This window comes from Entelurus aequoreus, linkage group LG15 (assembly GCF_033978785.1).
Source record: "Entelurus aequoreus isolate RoL-2023_Sb linkage group LG15, RoL_Eaeq_v1.1, whole genome shotgun sequence".
Lineage (NCBI taxonomy): Eukaryota > Metazoa > Chordata > Actinopteri > Syngnathiformes > Syngnathidae > Entelurus > Entelurus aequoreus.
Window position 1 is genome coordinate 36,808,849 of NC_084745.1, and position 22,224 is coordinate 36,831,072.

A 22,224-nucleotide genomic window follows, 5' to 3' on the forward strand; every position below is an offset into this window, starting at 1 on the left:
GTCAGACAATTCTGGGCCGTCCTTGAATGCCTCGTCCAGGCCTTGGTCTTACCTCCGTGATGAGCTATTATTTGTTTGGCTCAGTGCAGTCTTGTCAAACATGCTCCGTGTGAACAGATTTGTCACAAGTGGAGCGAATGTCTGCATTCCTGCTGGAAATTGCTTGTTCATGCAGAAAACGACCACTCACTTTTTTTCTTAATGTGCTCTTACCTTATAAACCCTACAGTTGTGGTGTGTAAACACCATAAAGTCCTAAAGAAAATCCAAATCAACCAAGGTTTGGGCTTGTTTACATTTTCTTTGGAGATTGCAAAGTGAATTATTGTCTTATATTGGCTTTGCTTTACTGCAAAAGACCATTTTAAGACAGGGGTGTGCAAATTCAGTTGTCAAAGTGACTAACCACTCTTGACTGTGAGGACTCACCTGTTTTGGTGTACAGCTGCTGTAACCTGAGCAGCCTCAGAGAGGAAGTTTTGTGACTGAAAACAGCTCTGTGCACCACAAAAGGCCTTATTGTTGACTTTAATTGGGAAATTATCATTGAAACTGCATGAATTACATGTGTGCTAAGAGCTGCGACAGCAAGAAGCAGTATTAGCTTAAATGATCAATGACCACACTAATAGAACACTGGTGGTTTATTGATTAGTGGTCGGCTATTAGGACACGGCGTGGAATCTGGTGCAAGAAGATGATTACACTTTGGTGGTCAAAGGTCAGGATGTTTTGAGAAGGTTTGCGGCCCTGAATGACTAAACTTTACACATTAAATAATTACAATTGTACTGTGAGATGACCATATTGGACTTTCATGGCTGTGGTTTTCAAGCGTGACATGGCTGTTGGCAAGATAACTCCTTCCAAACAAAACCATTTATCCCTAATCGGTGGTATCAAAATGGATTTATTTTTCCTTCGTGGGGAAAACAACATTGGGTCAGCGTTTATATTTCACGTTATGTAATCATCCATGTCTTTGTAGCCTCTTAAATCCCTCTGCACCCCCAGACAGGTGCCGTCTTATGGTCTTAGCCCTAAGCACAGACGCTGCCAGTTCAAGCCTAGTGATCGCAGACATAGCCAAACAGAGATGGCCAAACATTGAGAGAGCGCAGCTGTTAGTGGACATGTTCCAAGTTAATTGTGTGCGGACTGGTGTGCCGGACTCAACCGAACACTGGGTCCAGTTTGCTGCAGGCTATCAAGCAGCATAGATCACTGTTGGACTATTTCAGGCAAGAGCATTCAGCGCTTTTAACATACAAAAACCCATTTTAGAGCTCTACGAGCGGGGATCAGCTGTAGGGTTTGCGTTTATGGGCTGGTGGAAGAGACGCAGGGTTTTGGTGAGTTTCTGGAAAAATTCATGCTTTGACACTCACCACTTAGGTAGGCTACACACTTAAATACTAGTTGTAGCTCCAGCTTTCCGATAAAAACAATTCCAAATCTTCTGATTCGGCAAAAGAGGCTTGACTGACACTCTGAAAATGTTTTTATAAAGATTACCAGATGCAGTAATTATGCAGTTGAATCATTACTCTGTATTAAACAGAAAATACATATCCCTTATGCAGATTGGGATACCTCTGCAATAAAAATGTAATTAACACTGTGGCAGGGTTAAGAAAACGCGGCCATTAGGTCGCACCTCTTTACATAGTTGAGCACGGTTGGTGTTTCTTGCATGAGGCTATTTTCAGCAACCAGTTGGGATGGAGGAAAGCCCCAGACTTGGACTACATTTTTAGACGACTGTGTCCCTGGAGACAAACAATTCCAGCTCCTACACACACACACAGAATCTCCTCCCAGGGTTTGGATATTCCTTTAGCCCCTGAGGCTTGTATAAGCTGATGTGGTATGCAGGGCTTGATTATTTGGCAAAGGGGTAACAACTTGTTTAGATCACAGGACTTTCTTTGTTCATACGCACAACACAATTAATCCGATGGCTTTTGTGACTTTAGGGAGGGATTCGTTGCATAACAGCTATGTTTTCATTTTAACAAAAACAAAAGTGTGTATTTTGGCTTTAGAATATTATTATTACTGACACCTTCAGCCAATTGTTTCCTAAAGGCCACGCCTACACTGCTGTCGAGAGGGCGCTAACTTTCAACCATGTTGTAGGCATTATATCCTGCCCGCTTCCTGCTCCAATCATGTAAGATACAACACACGGAACACATTAGTTCTGTTTGTTATTGCTATTGATAACAAATTAGTTTAAGTTTAGCTAGCAACGTTAGGCTGCACATTCCATGATAGCTATCAAAAACATGACTTAAAATTGTTGGTCGCTTCTTTGGAACTGCTTTTTTTATGTATATATGTGTGTGTATATATATATGTATGTGTGTGTGTGCGTGCGTGCGGATGGATGCATGGTACGGTACTGTATGTATGGTGCGTATCGTACCTACCTACCTTCCTACATACCTACCTACGTTTGGGTATATGCCAATCACGATATTTGAGCTGAACTACAATTTGTATTCAATTTGTAATTGTGAAAAAAAATCTTCTAAACCAGTAATGGTATAACAATGCTAGTCGGTGGGGTTTTTGTCATATGTTTTGGTTTAAAACTGTTTAAATGATTTGAACCTGTGATGCACTAGCTTTTAAAGGGATCCTATTATGCGAAACCAACTTGTCCTACCTGTTGGTACCTGTTTTCGTGTATTTTGTATTCCCATAAGTGTCGCAAATTTGAAATCAAACCATTAAAGCATGGTGGAGATATCTATAAAATAATCTTGCCTCCTAGTTCGAATTTATGTCTGTCAGTAGACATAAGTGCACTAAAAACTACAACATGGCTGACGAAGTGGAGACGCAGTTGAAGGAGGCTTGGCCTGAAGCACGTAAATAAGACCAGCCACAAATCGCCGCATTGTGAAGACAGTCAGAAAGTGTCTTGAAGATGGTCATTACAACAAAATCTATGCAAAATGTTGACCAAAGCACCACCATTATATCTAATGTAGACCACAAGGAAGTGTTTTAAATTTAGAAAAATAATCATTATATGACCCCTTTTTAGGGTAAGTGGTATTGCAAAACAAGACAGATTGGGCTAGCTTGTATATATGTTCACATGTGGTGCCTTTAATTTGATAAATTAGTCATGTAGGAGCTATAAGAAATGCAGGAACATACATACAGTAATGTGTTTCATCGGATATAAAAAAAATATAATAGTACCTGACTCAAAAGATTTCATTCAGAAGTGCAATGTATTTTTTATTTTATGTTGACCCTGTAACTGTTGGCTGACATTTTTCTAAAGCAGGATGAATAAACACATGTTGACATTTAAAATGTGTTTTTTTTGTCCTGTCCAGCTACTCAATCAAATCATATTGCTGATGTGGATGCCCATATTTGCTGTACAGATTTACTTTACAAAAGAGAAGTGTGTGATACTTCTCTTGTTGCCTTATTTGTATCTGACTTTATTAAATGGATGTATATTATTGTTTGGCGCAGCCAGACCGGAGCACGAGGGGTAGAAAGAGGGAAAAAAAGGAAGACAGAGGGGGAAATTGCGGGGACAAGAGGCGGATAAGACAGAGAGACAACAACTACAACAAACACAATAAAAAAAGAAAAAACACATGTTGACATGAAAAACTACATTTTTAGGTGTACTGGATAGACTGACATGCATATACGGTAAACTGCTCAATTCTTTGAACGCAAGTATGTTTGAAATATTTGGCTTGTTTAAGTATAAACATCGTTTTAAATATAGCTTGTAGAAGTGCAGACAGTGTTATTTAAAACACACTAAAGCTGCAAATATTAATCATCAAGGGGACTGACTGACTGGCTGACTGACTAGGACCACTTTAGAGACTGAGGTGTGTGTGTGACTCAGTGTTGAATGGGCTCTGTAGTCACATGGCTACTTGTCAGCAGGCTCCAGGAAGAAACTTAATCCCGCGGACGAAGGCGGCCACTATCAGTGGGCGCACATCGGTCCAAGAGGCTCAACGTCACTCGCTGCACATCCCTTAACTCTGCTGTCTTGTCTCCTACAATCTTCTCCAGCTCACTCTCTCGCTCTCTCCTGTCTTTGCTCTTGTCCTGCACTTTGACCAGAAGGGGCTCGCTCCTGTCTGCAGAGATCGCAGTTGCACTACTACAATGTTTGCGGTGGCTTCTTTGCAGTAAGAAAATCAAGGTAGGAAATCTTCACCAAACAGCTTTTATTTATTGTCGTTAAGGTGTCTCACTCAAATTTAAGTGTTTCACATAATTGCTGTATTTTATTGCATTATCAATGTTTTAATTTTATGAATGAAGACCCCTTAGGTATCTTAGAAGTGAGCATATTTTCACATGTAGGTGTAAAAAAGTTAGGTTCCTCAGCAGTAATCGCCTCAAACTAAATACTTTCTGCGCTAGAAAAAAACAGTTATGAATAAGTTGTTGATGCATTTAGCAGCGTTTACTTACATAAACCCACTTTGTAGCCTTGTCAGTGTTTTTGGTACTTATCGCACCCTTTTCTGCGTCAGCTTTGTGGGTGATACTAGTTGCTTAGAATGTTACTCCAGATAAAACATTGAGGCCAGAATGTATCTCGTCCTTAAAGAACAACACAATCAGCACAAAAACAGGAGAAGGGCTTGAACGCCACCTGCATTTTAGCACACAGCTCTCCATTGAAGGCACACACGTTGCTTCTGGTTTGGACATTATGATGACCATGTATGCTCTCCTACGCATGCCACATTTATTGAAACATTTTTACCCCTCGTAAAGCGCCTAAAACCAGCACCAATTACATGGACGTTAGGAATTTATTTGGAGTATTTTTAGTCTGTGGGAGAGATAATTACCCATGCAATGTGCATCAACTAATCATAAATCACAAGAAGAAGACATGGACGTAGATATTGAGTGATTATAACTGTATAATTGTCATGTGTAGCCTGTAACATATACATCTATGCATGTCTTAGTCCTGACACGTGATTGGTACCCCTCGTGTTTACAGGAAGAGGCGGCGACAGTAGTGTCATGCTGCGACAAATTGAATCAACCTACAGGGGTCACAGCATTTTAAAGCACAGGCTGACCGTTTCGTTCAAAGTTCACAGCGTTTCCTAACAGCTGCTGACTTCCTGTTTTCACAAGTACTTCCTCCACGGTGGACATGTTTTCCACAAGCCTCATGTGCACAGTGACTCAGTGAGGTATGGAGGTGAGGAACAAATTCCTCAGGACTAGACGCTGGATCTCTACCGGGAATAACAGCCCTATGTTGTCCTTACTTCCTCTTGCACACACAGCATTCATCCATCGCCTTTTTTGGCGATGTCATCTTTTTTAGAAGGAGCATCCTGCAGTTCCTTTTTTACTCATTGGCACAGGTTATTTACAAATCCAGGTGTAGGTTCAAGTCCACAATGCACAATTATCAGAAGCGAGGAGATGGGCCGGTTCCCATACTTCATGCTCTACATCCCAGTGTGCTGTAACTTTATCCCTGTGGGGCTAGAACTGCTTCTTCCATGCAGGCGGGGTGTGCGTTTACTGAGATAATAACGCTTCTGGCAGAGTGAATGCCTCCGTTATCACCATTATTGCATGGATGCCTTTGTTTGTTCAGTCTTTTTTTTAATGAAACTTGATAGATAGACACGCTAAAAAGGTTGTCAACAAGGTTACTGCACAGGTGCCTTCAACATCATCTTTTTGACAGCAGCTGTCAGATATCCAGCACATGACCCGCCACTTGGTGGTCAACAATATACAGTAGTGTCACTTACTCAATTGCTATTAATATCCTCCACAATCATTTAGAATGGTATGCACCCTACAACAGATTAACTTTGTGGTCTCAAAATGGTATGGGTGACATCCTTTTCAGAATCCCTATCGGTCTCCTAACCGAAGGCTGGCGGAGGTTAGCAGACGCACGCGTCACAGTTTATCATTGGGTCTCCCTGCACAGTAGTGCATTTTTATCAGGCTCTTATCTGGCTAATGGTTAATGACCTTGAATGGCGGTGAAGAAGACCTTACTGTGGGAATCATAAAAATCAGACAAATCTGTGTGTGTATACTGTTAGGAGAGCCAACATATTTCCTGTGTAAAGCAGTGTGCAAAATTATTTGGCCATCATTTGATTGTTACTTCCTGGTTCATGGAGAGTGACGAATAAAAGGGCAATGCTGTTTTGATTCCTGGTAGATAGATAACTCCACTAAATTGAATTCCATTCAGAATAGACAACATGCCATATGCATTTTTATATTGTATCCAATCGTATGTGCAGTGAAATTTTCGACTTCTTTCTAAATCACCGCGATCAGTACGTGCCAACAATAAATCTTTCAGTCGAGCCGCAATTGCTCTGCAAAACTGTTAAAGCTTATTGAAATGACGGTTATTGTATGGCTGGAGATGCACTGTAATTATACGCAAGATTATAGGGGACAAAAGGTTAGCTGGCAAGTTACACATTATACATTGGGCTGGAATCTTTATATTTGTTGGCTGTAGCATGTCTGGCACTTGAATTGAACTACTGAATGAGGCGTTTATTCTCTTCAATCTCATGGTATAACTTGTACATGGCTTAGTCAACATGGCTGTTTGAGCCTAATAGCGCTGTTACCAATCTATCCTCGCAGGTTATGCTGTCCAAAAGTTGCCTGAGTCCCAGCGAGAAAGAGAAGGGCTAACGCCGCACCGATCACCCCCAACTTCCCAGAGCCTGTCCCGTGCGGAGCCATGAGCAACCCCGGCACTCCAAAGCAGATTAGGGATGCCGTGCCGTCGGCCATTCATGCCGTAAGTTTGCACAAATCACTTTCAGACAATCCAAGACGGACACAGTCGTCTTAGGAGCCTTTGCAGAGACTAAACAAACCTTTAGAGTTGGAATTTGTGCTGCCTTGCTCCTTTCTACTATAACTGTTTAGCCACTCACATCATTTGAAGTAGTCTTAACCTACATGGCATGTAGATAATCTTATTTATCTCACCATATGAAATAAAACTTACTTCACTAATTATTATTTATTTTTAATGTTATTACTTATGGAGAATATTGTGAATAAATTGAGAACATGAAGTGAACAAAAATTTTAGCAACTGCTATGTAAAGGAAAAGGGGTAGGATTATATAAGCTCTGCTTCTTTCTACTCCTTTTCGAACATGTTGAATAGATAAACTGGAAATTGTGATGTATCATGTTGTTTGCATGCATGTTCGAAATAAACTCAAACGTCCCATCTTCGAATGCCACAAAGGGCTCACAACCTTTTGGAGGCGCACTGGCTGTGTTTCTAAGTTTCCAATAATGTGGGACCAGGCTAGTGCAAACACAAATTGCATTATAGCAGCTTGCTGGGACGAAACTGTCCTAGCCCTGAGCATCGCTGGTCCTCGGCCAAAGCAAGCAGCATTCCTCTCTTGCATGGAGAGGTCCTCCACATGTTGATCTCAGAGTGATTAAGATGCCCGAACAAAACATATCACAGGCTAAAGGAAATTTCTTCCCATGGTTCATTTAGATATCATCCTTTTGCAATGGTTTTGGGCATCCAGGGAATGCAAATGTATGCTTGTGGCATTCAAGGAATCATAGTTTAACGGCCGCTGCCTGAACCTTTACCCACTTTTCTCGGCTGAGCTCATCTTTTTTTTTTGCTTGAGGTCGTCAAATCTAAAGAAGGCCTCACTGTGTTATGACAGAGGAAATAGTTTATTGCATTTTGTTCCATAGAGTAGACAGTGACAGATGTTTTTGGGAACAAAGTCTTACTTTTTTTATTATATATGCCTGTGTCCTTTAGATGTCTTCACTGTAGCACAACATTAGGAAATGCCGACTTTCCCTAAGCCTTGCATATTTTTTCTCGGCTGTTTACTGCCCAGTAGTTGTGACAGTGTATTGTTACCTGCAGGGCGTCTGGTTAAAGACTCGGTCACTGATGTTTTAAAATAGAACTCTGGCAGTTACTGTGCAGAATGTCGAGCATTCACAAGTGGAGGCGACACGGTTAACTAGCAGACCGCAAAGGACGCGTGCAGAGGCCACTGGCCACACCTCCTTAACCTTTCTTTGACTTGTTGGAAAAATGAAATGCTGACTGCTAGGCTGATAATGATGTATTAGAATAACAGAAGCTGCACAGATGAAATGATAGCATATTATCTGCAGCCTAATGATTTTCTTGTGAATGCAGCAATAGAAACCTAACAGCTGTCAATCATGCTAACAATGGCATTTAGAATTCTGAGAAACTTATGAAGGTCTAAATTAGATAAATTATTGAAGTATGATTTGAACAGACAGTACACTTACATTTACAGTAAATAATACTGTCCAGGTGCCATAAAATCCACTGATAGGATTCATTCAAAGCTGCACATGAGTGTGTCATGCTTGCTAGCAGGAAGTGTGGCAGTCAAGAAGCTTGCTAAAGATAAAAAATATTGTTTGCACTGTGACAGTTGCTTAGTCCTTATTGGTCGTTCCCTAACTCCAGCTGAGTTAATTATTACACCCGTAAAAACTGGAAAGGGAGCGTTCTGATGTTGCCGTCTTTTGGATATTTAGTCTTTAAACTTTTTTCCCCTGACAAACGGCTGACTGAGGTTAACTGGAATGAGAAACTAGCGGTTAGCCCCAAATTACTACTTGAGGTTTTAAAAAAAAAAAAAAAACATTTAGCTATCAAGCTTCTTTTTAGGAGGGATCCGCATTCCCATCAGCGACTCCATGGACTATCTCTACTCTCTCAAGGTGAGTTTGTGGTTTCATAGTCCCTGTAGTTTTGTGTTTGGAATTTTTCAACACAATTATTTTTTTTTTACTAAAAGGAAGGAAGGAGTTCACGTGCTGCACTGTTGGCTGACTCTGCTGAAATGATGATTTGTAGCCACACATACACAGCAGTGTGATAGTTTACTCCCTCTGGCCTCCTTAAGCATTGATTCTGGCACGTTATGTCGTTTTTTGTTTTTTTTACAGATATACTTTTCCAGAATATATTGATCGTGTAATTAGAAGGCTTTCACAATGTACTAGGACTTATTAGCCTGTCCTCTTCAATCTTTTGAAAAAGTGACAATTACAACACAAACTGTGCTGTCCGTAAATTCAAATATGCAGGAACACTCATCGGCAACACAGTATGACATGATCATTGTAACATCCCGTCTCCTCTCCCCACCCCCTTCAAGTGCTGACTTTATAGAATTTAAGCCAACCTCCCAGTGCACAGATAATCTCCTTCAGAGCCGTCATATGCTCACATTGAAAGGCTTTTGTTTTGATTCCGTTCCATGTCTTGGTTATTGCAGGTTAAGCACTGCATGCTCAAATCATTCAGTCATCCTGTTGATGTTCTTCGTGCGGATTTGGTTTTCACTCGGCTACCCCTTGCCTTGTTTTGGCACGTTACAAGCGGTGAAAGATTGTCTCACCTCCATGTGAATCCCTCGCACTTCTATCCCACTTCTGAGGGGTTGACTGTGAAACCATAATACCAGCGAGGGCGCTGTGAAAATAAACCGCCACTCCAAGTGTGTGAAATCAGTCATCTGAAGAGCATCTCTCTGTCACAGTATTACATTTGCATTGTAGAAGCCACCGTTTTGGGATGCCCCGTGCAGCAAATGTCTTGCTGCTACATCCTCTGTTACCTTATTAAGCTGCACTCGCAGCGCTCGAATATTCGAAGCAGTTTGATGTGTTCAATCCTACATAACAACAATGATGTGAATGTAAAAAACTTACAAAGACTCATTTATGCGGCAGTCAGGTGTTCTCTCACCAGTGTGTGGCATGTAAAAACACACTGTGGGCCCTGAAAGGAATCATGGGAGATATTTTCCACTGACCATATTTCACACTTTCTTTAGACATAACATCAATTTATGAGTGTGTGCATTGAACATTTTAGTGTAAATCAGGGGCGTCCAAACTTTGTAAAGTGCATTTGGAAAGCTTCACTTTTTCCACATTTTGTTATGTTACAGCCTAATTCCAAAATGGAATACATTCATTTTTGTTCTCAAATCATACAGATAATACCCCATAATGACAAAGTGAAAAGTTTTTTTTTAAAATTGTAAATGTATTAAAAATAAAAAAAATCTTCTGTACATACAGTTATTATTTGCAGCACCTCTCAAGCTCCATCAGGTTGGATGAGAAGTGTCTGTTTTCTTCCAGGATGTCTCTGTACATTGCTGCATTAATCTTAAGTCTAGTCAGGGAACTGACCAAAAACCTGATGATCACTCTGTCAGAGCTACAGCATTCCTCTGTGGAGAGAGGATAAAGTAAACCACCAATCAGGCCTGTATGGTAGAGATGCCAGATGAAGCAGTTCCTTAGTAAAAACTTTGCCAAAATGCACCTGAAAGACTCTTAGACCATGAAAAACAAAATTCTGTGGTTTGATAAGAACTCTTTGTTGTGAAGACCAGGTGTCATGTTTGGAGGAAACAGGCACCGCTCATCAGAAAGCCAATACAATCCCTACAGTGAAACATGGTGGTTGCAGCATCATGATATGGGGATGTTTTTTCAGCGGCAGGAACTGTAAGACTTGTCAGGATAGAGGGAAAGATGAATGCAGTATTGTTCAAAAACATCCCAGATGAAAACCCACACTTCTCATCCAACCTGATAAAGCTTGAGAGGTGTTGCAAAAAGGAATGGGCTAAGAGGAATGAGCGAAAATGCCCAAACATAGCTGTGCCAAGCTACTGGCATCATAATCAAAAATACTTGAGGCTGCACAGTAATTGCTGCCAAAAAGCATCAACAAAGTATTGAGCAAAGGCTGTGACTAGTTATGTACATGTGATTTTTTTTTAAAGAAATTTGCAAAAGTTAAAAAAAGAAAAATCACATTGCCATGACGGGGTATTGTCTGTAGAATTTTGAGTTTGAATTACATTTATTCCATGTAAACATGCGGTCAGTTCCCACTTGGATTTTTTAGTCTATAAATGTATTTGATTAACTTAATGCAGGTGAAATTAGGTGCCAGTTTATAACTAACGAAAGTTGTGTTTGTGTGTGTCACATGGTATGCACATTTTCACTCTGAAAATACTGAGTGCAGCTCAGGACTAACATGTTTGTTTGTGCTGAGAACCATCACATGACCCAGGACCCAAGGAAGTGTCCTCTCTCGGAACTTCATACACCTGGCTGGTAGTCAGCAAGCAGCAATTGCAAACCCTTCTCAGCGCTGTTAGTGGATTCACGGCGCTATGTCTCTGTACAGCAGGGTGCCAGAAAAGTGATATGTTATGACCCACATGGTCCTCCTCACACCCCAGTGTGTAAAAACAATAACCGAGCACATGGCTATTGTGTACAATTTTAAAAGAAGGCATGTATATTATAGGGCCTGTCATGACACTGGAGGAGTACTCTTTCACACCACAGTTCCCTCTAGTGTCGATTTAATGAACTAATGCAGTAATACTAATTACCACTTCAATACATAAATATATTTAAAACATAAATATTACTGGTATGTTAAAACCAAAATTAAGCAGGTTAGTAAAGATAGAAACTTAACCGATCACATAAAGCAGTGGTGTCCAAACTTTTCAGCGAGGGCCACTTACAGAAACATTTAAATTAGATCCACTTTGACACCATCCATCCATCCATTTTCTACCGCTTATTCCCTTCGGGGTAGCGGGGGACGCTGGAGCCTATTTCAGCTTTTGACACATTTTGTACAATAATGTTGAAACTAATATAGTGTAAGTCAATATTTGCTAAGCTATCTGAACAAAATGCCCATATTTTAGCTCAGTGTTATAAGCAATAAAGCATATCTAATAATATACACTACATTGCCAAAAGTATTTGGCCACCCATCCAAATGATCAGAATCAGGTCTCCTAATCACTTGGTCCGGCGACAGGTGTATAAAATCAAGCCCTTAGGCATGGAGACTGTTTCTACAAACATTTGTGAAAGAATGGGCCGCTCTCGGGAGCTCAGTGATTTCCAGCGTGGAACTGTCATAGGATGCCACCTGTGCAGCAAATCCAGTCATGAAATTTCCTTGCCCCTAAATATTCCAAAGTCAACTGTCTGCTTTATTAGAAGAAAATGGAAGAGTTTGGGAACAACAGCAACTCAGCCACAAAGTGGTAGGACACGTAAACTGACAGAGAGGGGTCAGCGGATGCTGAAGCGCATAGTGCAAAGAGGTCGCCGACTTTCTGCAGTTGCTACAGAGCTCCAAACTTCATGTGACCTTCCAATTAGCCCACGTAAAGTATGCAGAGAGCTTCATGGAATGGGTTTCCATGGCCGAGCAGCTGCATCTAAGACATACATCACCAAGTCCAATGCAAAGCGTCGGATGCAGTGGTGTAAAGCACGTCGCTACTGGACTCTAAAGCAGTGGAGACGCGTTCTCTGGAGTGATGAGTCACGCTTTTCCATTTGGCAATCTGATGGACAAGTCTGGGTTTGGAGGTTGCCAGGAGAACGGTACATTTCGGACTGCATTGTGCCGAGTGTGAAATTTGGTGGAGGAGGAATTATGGTGTGGGGTTGTTTTTCAGGAATTGGGCTTGGCCCTTTAGTTCGAGTGAAAGGAACTTTGAATGCTCCAGGATACCAAAACAATTTGGACAATTCCATGCTCCCAACCTTGTGGGGACAGTTTGGAGTGGGCCCCTTCCTCTTCCAACATGACTGTGCACCAGTGCACAAAGCAAGGTCCATAAAGACATGGATGACAGAGTCTGGTGTGGATGAACTTGACTGGCCTGCACAGAGTCCTGACATGAACCCGATAGAACACCTTTGGGATGAATTAGAACGGAGACTGAGAGCCAGGCCTTCTCGACCAACATCAGTGTGTGACCTCACCAATGCGCTTTTGGAAGAATGGTGGAAAATTCCTATAAACACACTCTGCAATCTTGTGGACAGCCTTCCCACAAGAGTTGAAGCTGTAATAGCTGCAAAAGGTGGACCGACATCATATTGAACCCTATGGGTTAAGAATGGGATGGCACTTCAAGTTCATTTGTAAGTCAAGGCAGGTGGCCAAATACTTTTGGCAATATAGTAGTGTATATCTTTATTAATTATATTTATAGACTCTGGCCCCATTAACACCGTTGACATAAATAAATTAAATATATTAACTTTGTCACTATTTCTGTCCAGCCTGGCTACCAGTTCATTTTAAATATAAGTTCCTGCTAATTATGTACTTGTACCCCTTACTCTCTATTGAAGTCACCTCAACTAAGGCTTTGTTTGTACATTTGTGTTGCAGCCGGAGGTGTCGTCTTCGCACAGGGCCGCACATCCGGACGAGGACGACGAGGGCGACCTGAACAAAGCGTTGGGCGTCCAGCGCTTCCAGCAGATCCTCAGCCCGTCCGCTGTGGTGCCTGACGAGCAGCACCACAACTACCACGAGGAAGACATTGAATGTAAGCACTCTCTCTCCTTTCCCTTGCCCTCTCACAGCCTTCCTAAATCAAAGGTGTGCTCCACAGACCACCGACACTCCTCCCACCACATCCATCGACCTCTGTCCAAGTTGCCCGTAGAGGGACGCCGCAAGAAGAGCAGCAAGAAGAGGAGGAAGGACAAGGATCACAAAAGCGGCCACGGCCCCAGCGGCGGGCCCATAGATGAGGGAGAGGAGGAAGAGGAGGAAGAGGAGGAAGGGGAGACAAGCGCCGCCCCCTCTGAGCCTGTGAGGGTCCAAGACGTGGAGGTAATCACGGGGATTAGTGATATCAAATACACAGCTAATTTGCATGTACAAGAATACAAGCATTGTAGGATGCTTGCATAATTTCCTTTTAATTAATATTTTAGTGCTGTCTAAATTATTCATCTGTGCCTCTCAGGTTAAGTCACGATGATGATGATGATGATGATGATACTACAGTACACCAAACAAGATGCTTTTATTTCCTGACAGTTATCTTCGCCAACCATCCTATTTTGCGTCCATGCAACTTTGTTTATGTTCATACTTCCTATCTATATGTGAATAGATCAGGGGTGTCCAAAAGTTTTCCACCAAAAATACAGAAAAATTAAAGAATGTGTGAGGTGGTGTGCGTTGGGGGGGTACATTGATCCTTTTTGGACATTAAATATGCTAAAACCAATCTACTATAGTTCAGTATATGTTAAGCTATCTAAATTAAACATTCTCATCTTAGCTGTGTGTTATAGGTGACAATATGTGTATATAGAAGGGGTGTAATGTTTCGTTTTAACAACAATTCGATTCAATAACTGTGGTTGCAAAAACGAATCGGGGACGATCTCATTTTTTTAGAACGATATGATCCGAAACGATTCAGTGAGTTGAAATGGATTCAGTAACTTTCTTAAGCAAAAAAAAAAAAAAATCAAGCAATGTGACTGTAAAATAAATACTTGAGACTGGACACTGCAGCTGAAGTTTCCTATTTTGCTGTTATTTTTGTCAGTGAATTAGGGATGAGTGAATTGTGAATATAAACAAGCAAGTAAAAAACAATTAATACCCAATGCATTCACATTTTATTTGAATAAAGCACAATCAACACTTAGGTTGAATTAACAGGAGGAAAACCTTTCTGCTCACATTTTTAACATTCAAGAAATGTTCAATAAAAGTACAGTAACCAACATTTTAACAGTAGATTTACCAGCTAAATAAAGTACCCTGACTTGGCCATACATTATCTGTTCTCTGCCCTAATGTCGCCGGTGAAGGACAGCGTCCTACGTGTGTGGAAGCATGTATGCCCCCTCATTTCCGTTGATGAAGTTGGTCCCTCGCTTCCTAATTTCCATATACTCCTTCATCTATCTCTTCCATTTATTTATTTCTGATTAAATTACTTTTCCTTGGGTGCCAGTTTTTGTGTTCCAGAAGTTGGTGCGTCGCCATAACTTCCTTCGCTGTCACTTTTGTTTTGTCGGTTGTGTCTTTTGTGGCTTAAAATTCAGTTGTGGCTTTATATTATTGTGGTGTGTCATTTGTCTTTGTTGTGCTGTTTACAATCGTGCTGTAGATTAAAGTTGTTGTTTTGTAATAGCTCTCCGCCATTTTGATGACGTCACAGACATGCAACTAGATTTAATGTTTACCGTTCTTATTTTTATAAGTGCTAAAAATAAAGCCTGCCATTTTAAATCCAGTGTATCGATACCTTTCTTCTGGAAGACAAACTTGCCGAGCACAGATTTGTATTCTTGAAATTTAGGAATATAAATCGATTTATCGATATAGCGATCAATCTTTACACTTCTAGTATATAGGGTAATGTCTAATCATGTATTTTCTTTTTACATTATGCAGAGAGTCAATCAAAAACAAGCTGCAGGTTTAAAAATTGCTCATGGTCCGCACTTTTGGACACCTCCTGTCTAGATGAATGGCTAGATACTTGAATGTACCTAAATGTGATGTTTTGGTGTGGTCCTGTTCATAATAAGCGATATTCCGCTACAGTTCTTCGTATCCGATGACGACCATATGGGCAGCCCTGTCCGGGAAATACAACTTGTTCCGCTGTCAGGGGTTGGAGCGGATCATGGTGATGCCACATCCACGGAGTAAGTACTCCACCCCACCCCCCCACCCCCCACCCTATTTTTGAGCCGGGCAAGGCACACGCGTTGCCATGTCTTCGGCATTTAGTGGGCCTGCTGGGCCTACTGACGGGATGGACCCTGGTAATCCCATATATCAACTGTCGCTATAGACGACGCAGCACACCTCAGCAGAGCCAAGGCTCCACCTATGACATTTATGCTCTCACGTCTCTGTATTGTACTGAGTCTGTGCTGGGATAACGCATAAGCACACACTGCGCTCGCTGGACCTGCTTTTTATGAAACTTCTTGATAGGAGTTTATACGATCGCTTTGACATATCACTGGAAAATTTTCTTTTAAAGGACGGTGAGTTCATTAAGTTGGTATCAGACATGGCTCTCCCAAATCTGTTCATATCTTGTTTTTGATGATACTGAGAAACTTCTGTTATGAAAGGTATTGCAACTAACATCAAAACAGGTACGGGATCTTATGTGTTCCCAATTGTACATTTTAAATGACCCAAAGCCATTTTCTCATTCTACCCCCGTCTAGCACACCAGAGTTGTCCGACAGCGCTGTCCACTATCCTCCGTCGGACCACGCGCCGCTAGCCAGGTTGTTGTCCACTGGCCGCAACTACGACCTGCAGGAGCGACGGCGCACGGGCAACATGACGGGTGCAGAGCAGGCCAAGTACCAGCGCATCCCCACGGACGAGAGCGAGGCTCAGACGCTCGCCTCCGCTGACCTGGATGGAATTAAGAGTGAGACGTTTGGATCTATGTTGATAATTTGAGATGCATTTTGGAACATTTTTCTCTTTAGCTTGCGAGTCTGACTATGAATATTTATAAAAAATAAAAAATAAAAAAAAATCACTGCTCTGTATTAAATAAAAATAAATGTAAGTCATGTCTATGAATGTTCTCATTCATCAAGGTCAATGTAAGCTCAGGGCGTTCAATCAATCGCAACTGTACTGTTAGGTTTGTCTTGGAAGACGTTTTGCCTCTCATTCGAGTAGGCTTCATCAGTTCGTGCTCATAGACTTAGATTGGTCAGATCTAGTCTAGAGTAGAACCAAACAGTCCAGTTGTGATCGATTAAATGCCCTGAGATTACATGTAAGGCCAACCTCGAAGAAGTAGTAAACATGAACAAGTCAGGTCTTTAGCCAGCAGTGGGCGCCCTGACACCGCTGCTCAGCATGCGGTCAGTTCTAAGAGGGGCGCCTGGGGCTGGGTAGGTGATGTACTGCACGTACAAAAGGCGACCCCTCAGCAGGGGGCAGCAGCTTATTAGAGGATGTGGCATGCAATCCCCCCTTAGTTATTAAATTAGCCCTTCCTGCCGTCAGCTGAGGCCTCTGTATGGGAGCCTGAGCCAGCACGGTGGTAATTGTCCAACCTGGACACAGGGTTCACAGCTCTAATTAATTAGTGGAACAAAGTCGGAAAAAGGAGACTACGACTGGAGGTTTGGCTGTGCAGTCATTATGGGGCTTAGTGACAAAAGAGTCCAGCCTCCCAGCAGGTTCATCCCGTCTCGCTCCGGTGTCATCTTTTATCCGCTGTGCCACCGCAAATCATCCTGGGAAAGCGTCTCTGTGCCTGGCTGCTGGTCAACAATAGGAATTATTAGATCGCCTGTCTTCCCCTTTTGTTCCACCTCAGAAACTTCACACCACTGCGCACTGATCTACTCTGATGGCTTCAAACCCTTATGGACAGGGGTGGGGTCAGGCAGCGGTCAAAAAATCCTGACTTTTTTGCGATTGGTCAGATAAACGTGCGTGTCGTACACACCTGTTTGTGCCGCCCAACCCAGAGTCCGCCCCCTTTCTTTCAAGAGCCGCCGCGCCTGCCGGGTTACATCCAAAAGACGTATCATGGTGCAGCTTCACTTTGGACCTCCTCAGTCCAATGACAACTCATGAGCAGGACAACAGACTAGTCAATGCAGGACAGAATCCGAAGCATCACAGTTTGTTACGTAGGACGCAGCAGTCAGGACACAGGTAAGACCAGCAGAGATTCTTTGACATGTTACAAAGGTTAGCTTGTAAAAAGTCAGTGGAGCCTAGCGTCCCATTAGGTTGCTTGTATACCACAGAATGGAAGTACAAATTCACCCAAAAATCATTATCTGTTCTTAACCACCAGGTCATCGTTTCGAAGATGTCCCCGGCGTACGAAGGCACCTGGTTAGAAAGAGCACAAAGGGCCAAACGGTGCACATCGGCAAGGGCCACAAAGAGTCCACCACACGCAGCCGCAAGCAGGACCGCACCCCGCACGAGGTGAGACACCTGTCATTCCGACAAATACAATATATATCTCAATGCATTTCAAGTTATTTACAAGATCATTTCAGACAAAGAAATCATTTAAAGGCTCAGGAAGTTTTTGATGTTTTTGGTAAATTGTTCATTAAAAAGGTTAAGAAATACATCTGTGAAATATTTCAATTTGTGTGTACTGAATCAATAGAAAATAAAATGTACACTTTTTGAATTGAACTATTTCAAATATATACTAATTTATACACACACACACAGTATATACGCAGATTAGCTACCTTAGTTATATCTTCACAATCTAAGACTCAATACATGCAATAATTGCAATTGACATTTCTGCCCTTACAAACATACTATTAGCTTTAAATGTGCATTAATGAGGTTTAGGTTGCAGTGGTGTAATGAGGTTTAGGTTGCAGTGGTGTACCGCATCATATTAAACGTTTTTAAATATGTTATCATAAATCAGGGGTGTCAAAAGTTTTATTGGTGCCCAGGGAATATTCTATAAATAAAAATTCAACATAAGGAGATAAATACTTGACAATTGAATGTTAAGTATGCTATGGCACTAAAAGTAATCATTATTCAAATATGTTTTAGTAGCTCAGCATATCTTGACCTACTTGACTACTACTCATTTGTAACAGTTGTTGACGCACCTGCCTATTATCATCATCTCTAAAGTTGGATGTTTGGTGGGTAAGTGATTAAATATGGATGAACGTGGAAACTGCGGTAACCATACACTGTTGTTGAGCTATGTTTTATTAACACACACACACATTCTCATTTGCGGGCACCCGACAGGTAGACACATGCGTGCATAAGTTTGAGGGCACTGTGTAAGTCTTTCAGTCCTCTACTGCCCCGTCTCACTCCTCCAGCCATTGCCCGTGATTCTGTATCGCTCCGCCTCGCGGCCCGAAGGCGTCCTGCTAGACATGGGCACCAGCCAGCTGGCCGTAAGTTACAAGAAGGTGAGGTGGGGTGGAGGTTTGACCCCTTGTGAGCGTGATTTTACAGGCATGCGACACAGACGCTCACAACAGTGTCTTTGGACTAAGTCTTTTAACAATTATTGTTTTTTTGTATGTGTGTTTCTCAGCACGATGTGTGAAGTGCTTTAAAGCAGTGGTCCCCAACCTTTTTGTTGCTGCGGACCGGTCAACGCTTGAAAATTTGTCCCGCGGACCGGGGGGGGAGGTGTTATTTTTTATTTTTATTTTTTTTGTCATGAAAAAATTAAAATAATAAATGTGAATCCACTGTGTACTCATATTGACCTTTATTAGCATATTGCACCAACAACATAAAATTAGTATAATTTTTTTTATTTATTTATTTTTTTAGTCATTTGCCGTCATTTGCGATCTCCAGCAGTTGATCTTCTTCTTGCACAGACATGCTGGATTCATCTGCTTTGTTGACAAATGGGTCGCGCGTCCATTCCTTGGCAGTTCGTGGGTCTTTTGAAGTTGGGAAGTAGCGCTCAAACTCTTTTAAAAGCACAGTCAGGTGATCGTGCAGCAGCTTGGTGAATGAAGGCGCAGGCTCAGTCTCACGCAAAATCCTCGCCAATGTTGGAAACATGTCCAATATGCCTCTGTTCACACGCCGTGCCCACAAATCCAGTTAGATTTTAAATGCAGCTACTTTATCTGCCAATTTAAATACAGTTGTCATTTTTCCCTGAAGTGACAGGTTGAGTTAATTGAGCAAGCTGAATATGTCGCATAAGTAAGCCAGTTTTGCGACCCATTCCTCGTCACTGAAATGTTCTGCCAGCTGTGACTTCTTTTCTGAGAGAAATCTTTGCAGTGGCTCTCGTAATTCAAATACTCTGGCCAGTGATTTCCCACGGGATAACCGTCTTATTTAAAGAGAAGGCGTCTGCTCCACGTCCATCTCCTCACAAAGCTGCTCAAACAGGCGCGAGTTAAGTGCGTGTGCTTTGATGTGGTTAATAACTTTAACGACATAAAACAGAAATAACTAATTATTTCTTGTTCTTATTTGTAAAAGCTTAGTTTTTTTCCAATTTTGGCAACTCCTTATTACACTGGATCAAGACGCTATATAATAAAACTAGCTGTACAATGATCAATAATGGATACATAATAATGGAGGTTTTTTGGGTTAGTGCACTAATTGTAAGTGTATCTTGTGTTTTTTATGTTGATTTAATTAAAACAAATAAATAAATAAAATCATTAACGGGCCGCGGCCCGGTGGTTGGGGACCACTGCTTTAAAGAACTCACCTACTTCCCTAGTAAGCATGGAACCTGTAATAACATTAATATCGACATGCAAAAGCACCGAACAACAAACAAGCAGTTTCCACTATGAATATTTGGTGCATACTTCATTAATGAGCATGTTAGGTATTTTCCAGCTTGCTTTGCGGTTATTTATGAACTGACTTGTAGGATTCTCTGTTCAGGTGTTTGTGGAGCTGAACGAGCTAACCATGGACAAGAACCAGGAGATGCAGTGGAAGGAGACGGCCAGGTGGATCAAGTTTGAGGAGGATGTGGAGGAGGAGACGGACCGCTGGGGGAAGCCGCATGTGGCCTCGCTGTCTTTCCGCAGTCTGCTGGAGCTCCGTAAGACCATCTCGCACGGTAAGAGGGCCAACCAAGTTTTAGTTTTTACATTAAACTGCTCTTTGTAATAAGCATTGCATTTGTACACAACAGTAATAAACATATTGAAACTGAGCTTTATTCTTATCATCTTGGAAAAAACTCTTCTACAGTGGTGTAGATGACTGACGTGTGTTAACATAGGTGTGTTTACATATGTGTGTGTGCAGGTGCAGTGCTGTTGGACCTGGACCAGAAGACCCTGCCTGGCATCGCCCACCAGGTGGTGGAGAAGATGATCATTTCTGACCAGATCAAAGCCGAGGACCGGGCCAACGTCTTGAGGGCCTTGCTGCTCAAGCACAGGTGACCGCAAATCACATCAGGGACCCTGCTGGGGTCATTTCCTCCCCAGCCCAAATTCCTCAAAGATTAATTTATTTTGCTCCAAGAGAGAAACACGTCAGTGAACAGATGTGTAAGATGAGGTGAGGTGCATAATGGGAAAACAGCAGAGTCTAGGTCAAAGTGTGGCTCGGGGGCCATTTGGGACAAGCAGCCTGTGAAATGTTTCTAAAAATGAAATTAAACAACAAAAAACAAAGAGTAAAAAAACATCATGTAACAAGATGCTGCCTGGCTAAAAAAAACAAAAGTCACACTCTAATATTAGGTTTAGCTTTGATTACGGATGCTTTGGCTGTGGCATCTTTTCCACACGCTTCTGCAATGTCCCAACATTTACTTTTGTGCAGAGTTGTATGGGTTTTTTGGGGCGCTTTTATTGCATTAATTGGATGACAGGGAAAAGTCGTCTCCAGCTCATTCCAAAGATTCTCCATGGGGTTTAGGTCTGGACTCTGGAGTGGTCAGTCCATGTGTGGAAATCATCTTTGAACAAGCAGCTGTTAAACTGTATTTTCCTTCGCTGCCACTTGCTCCTTGCTACTACTAGATGGCGTCATGCCTGGTCGCTGCCTCTCTTCCTCCTGCTTACCCTCTCTCTCCCTCTGCCCGCCTGCCCTAGCCACCCGAGCGACGACAAGGAGCACAGCGCCCCCTTCCCCAGGAATATATCGGCCGCCAGCCTGGGAAGCGTCATGACCCACCACCACAGCGCCAACCACGCCCATCAGACTGAGCCGTCTGTCACCAATCCCCTGATGGGCAGCGGCGACATGGACATGTGGGGCGACGTGGAGAAGAACGACGTGCAAGTATGTCGGGATGGGGAAGTTGTTGAGAACATCTTATTTAGAAAGTCCTCCTGTGTTGTCGCACCCCAGCAGAAGGAGCCAGGCTTTGTGTCAGGCATGCACAAGTCCAAGTCCAAACATGAGCTCAAACTCCTTGAGAAGATTCCAGAAAATGCAGAAGCCACTGTTGTCCTTGTGGGTGAGTCATGGCAATGCAATAAGCGCTGTTGAATCATCTCCCAACATCACGTGTTGACCAGCTCTCTTCTTGTTGCATCCCAGGTAGCGTGGACTTCTTAGAGCAGCCCACCATGGCGTTTGTGCGGCTGCAGGAGGCCGTGGAGCTGGAATCGGTTCTGGAGGTGCCTGTGCCAGTCCGCTTCCTGTTTGTGCTGCTCGGGCCCTCTACCACCAGCATGGATTACCACCAAATTGGACGCTCCATCTCCACGCTCATGTCGGATAAGGTGTGGACGAAGTTTGTCTCTACTCATTACTTAAATTGTTTTCTCACAGTCAATACATTAGCGCATGAGTGGTCCTCGAGAGAA

The 22,224-nt window shown here is 42.3% G+C and overlaps 1 protein-coding gene across 7 annotated transcripts in view; it reads left to right on the forward strand.

Moving 5' to 3' along the window:
- Positions 1 to 22,224, forward strand: part of LOC133630093 (anion exchange protein 2-like) — a 46,462-nt gene that overhangs the window by 10,057 nt on the left and 14,181 nt on the right. Inside the window, exons 1-13 of one of the 7 annotated variants that reach the window (XM_062021377.1) lie at positions 1,338 to 1,352; positions 4,117 to 4,198; positions 6,661 to 6,820; positions 13,313 to 13,472; positions 13,539 to 13,762; positions 15,503 to 15,606; positions 16,144 to 16,355; positions 17,754 to 17,890; positions 20,336 to 20,516; positions 20,708 to 20,843; positions 21,505 to 21,694; positions 21,764 to 21,872; positions 21,956 to 22,140. In XM_062021377.1, coding sequence (XP_061877361.1) covers positions 6,761 to 6,820; positions 13,313 to 13,472; positions 13,539 to 13,762; positions 15,503 to 15,606; positions 16,144 to 16,355; positions 17,754 to 17,890; positions 20,336 to 20,516; positions 20,708 to 20,843; positions 21,505 to 21,694; positions 21,764 to 21,872; positions 21,956 to 22,140 — 1,698 coding nt within the window. In that variant the 5' untranslated portion in view covers positions 1,338 to 1,352; positions 4,117 to 4,198; positions 6,661 to 6,760. Of the gene's footprint in view, positions 1 to 1,337; positions 1,353 to 3,972; positions 4,199 to 6,660; positions 6,821 to 8,608; positions 8,782 to 13,312; positions 13,473 to 13,538; positions 13,763 to 15,502; positions 15,607 to 16,143; positions 16,356 to 17,432; positions 17,609 to 17,753; positions 17,891 to 18,777; positions 18,871 to 20,335; positions 20,517 to 20,707; positions 20,844 to 21,504; positions 21,695 to 21,763; positions 21,873 to 21,955; positions 22,141 to 22,224 lie in introns of those variants that run through there. The other 6 variants (XM_062021382.1, XM_062021376.1, XM_062021378.1 and 3 more) reach the window with 6 other exon arrangements.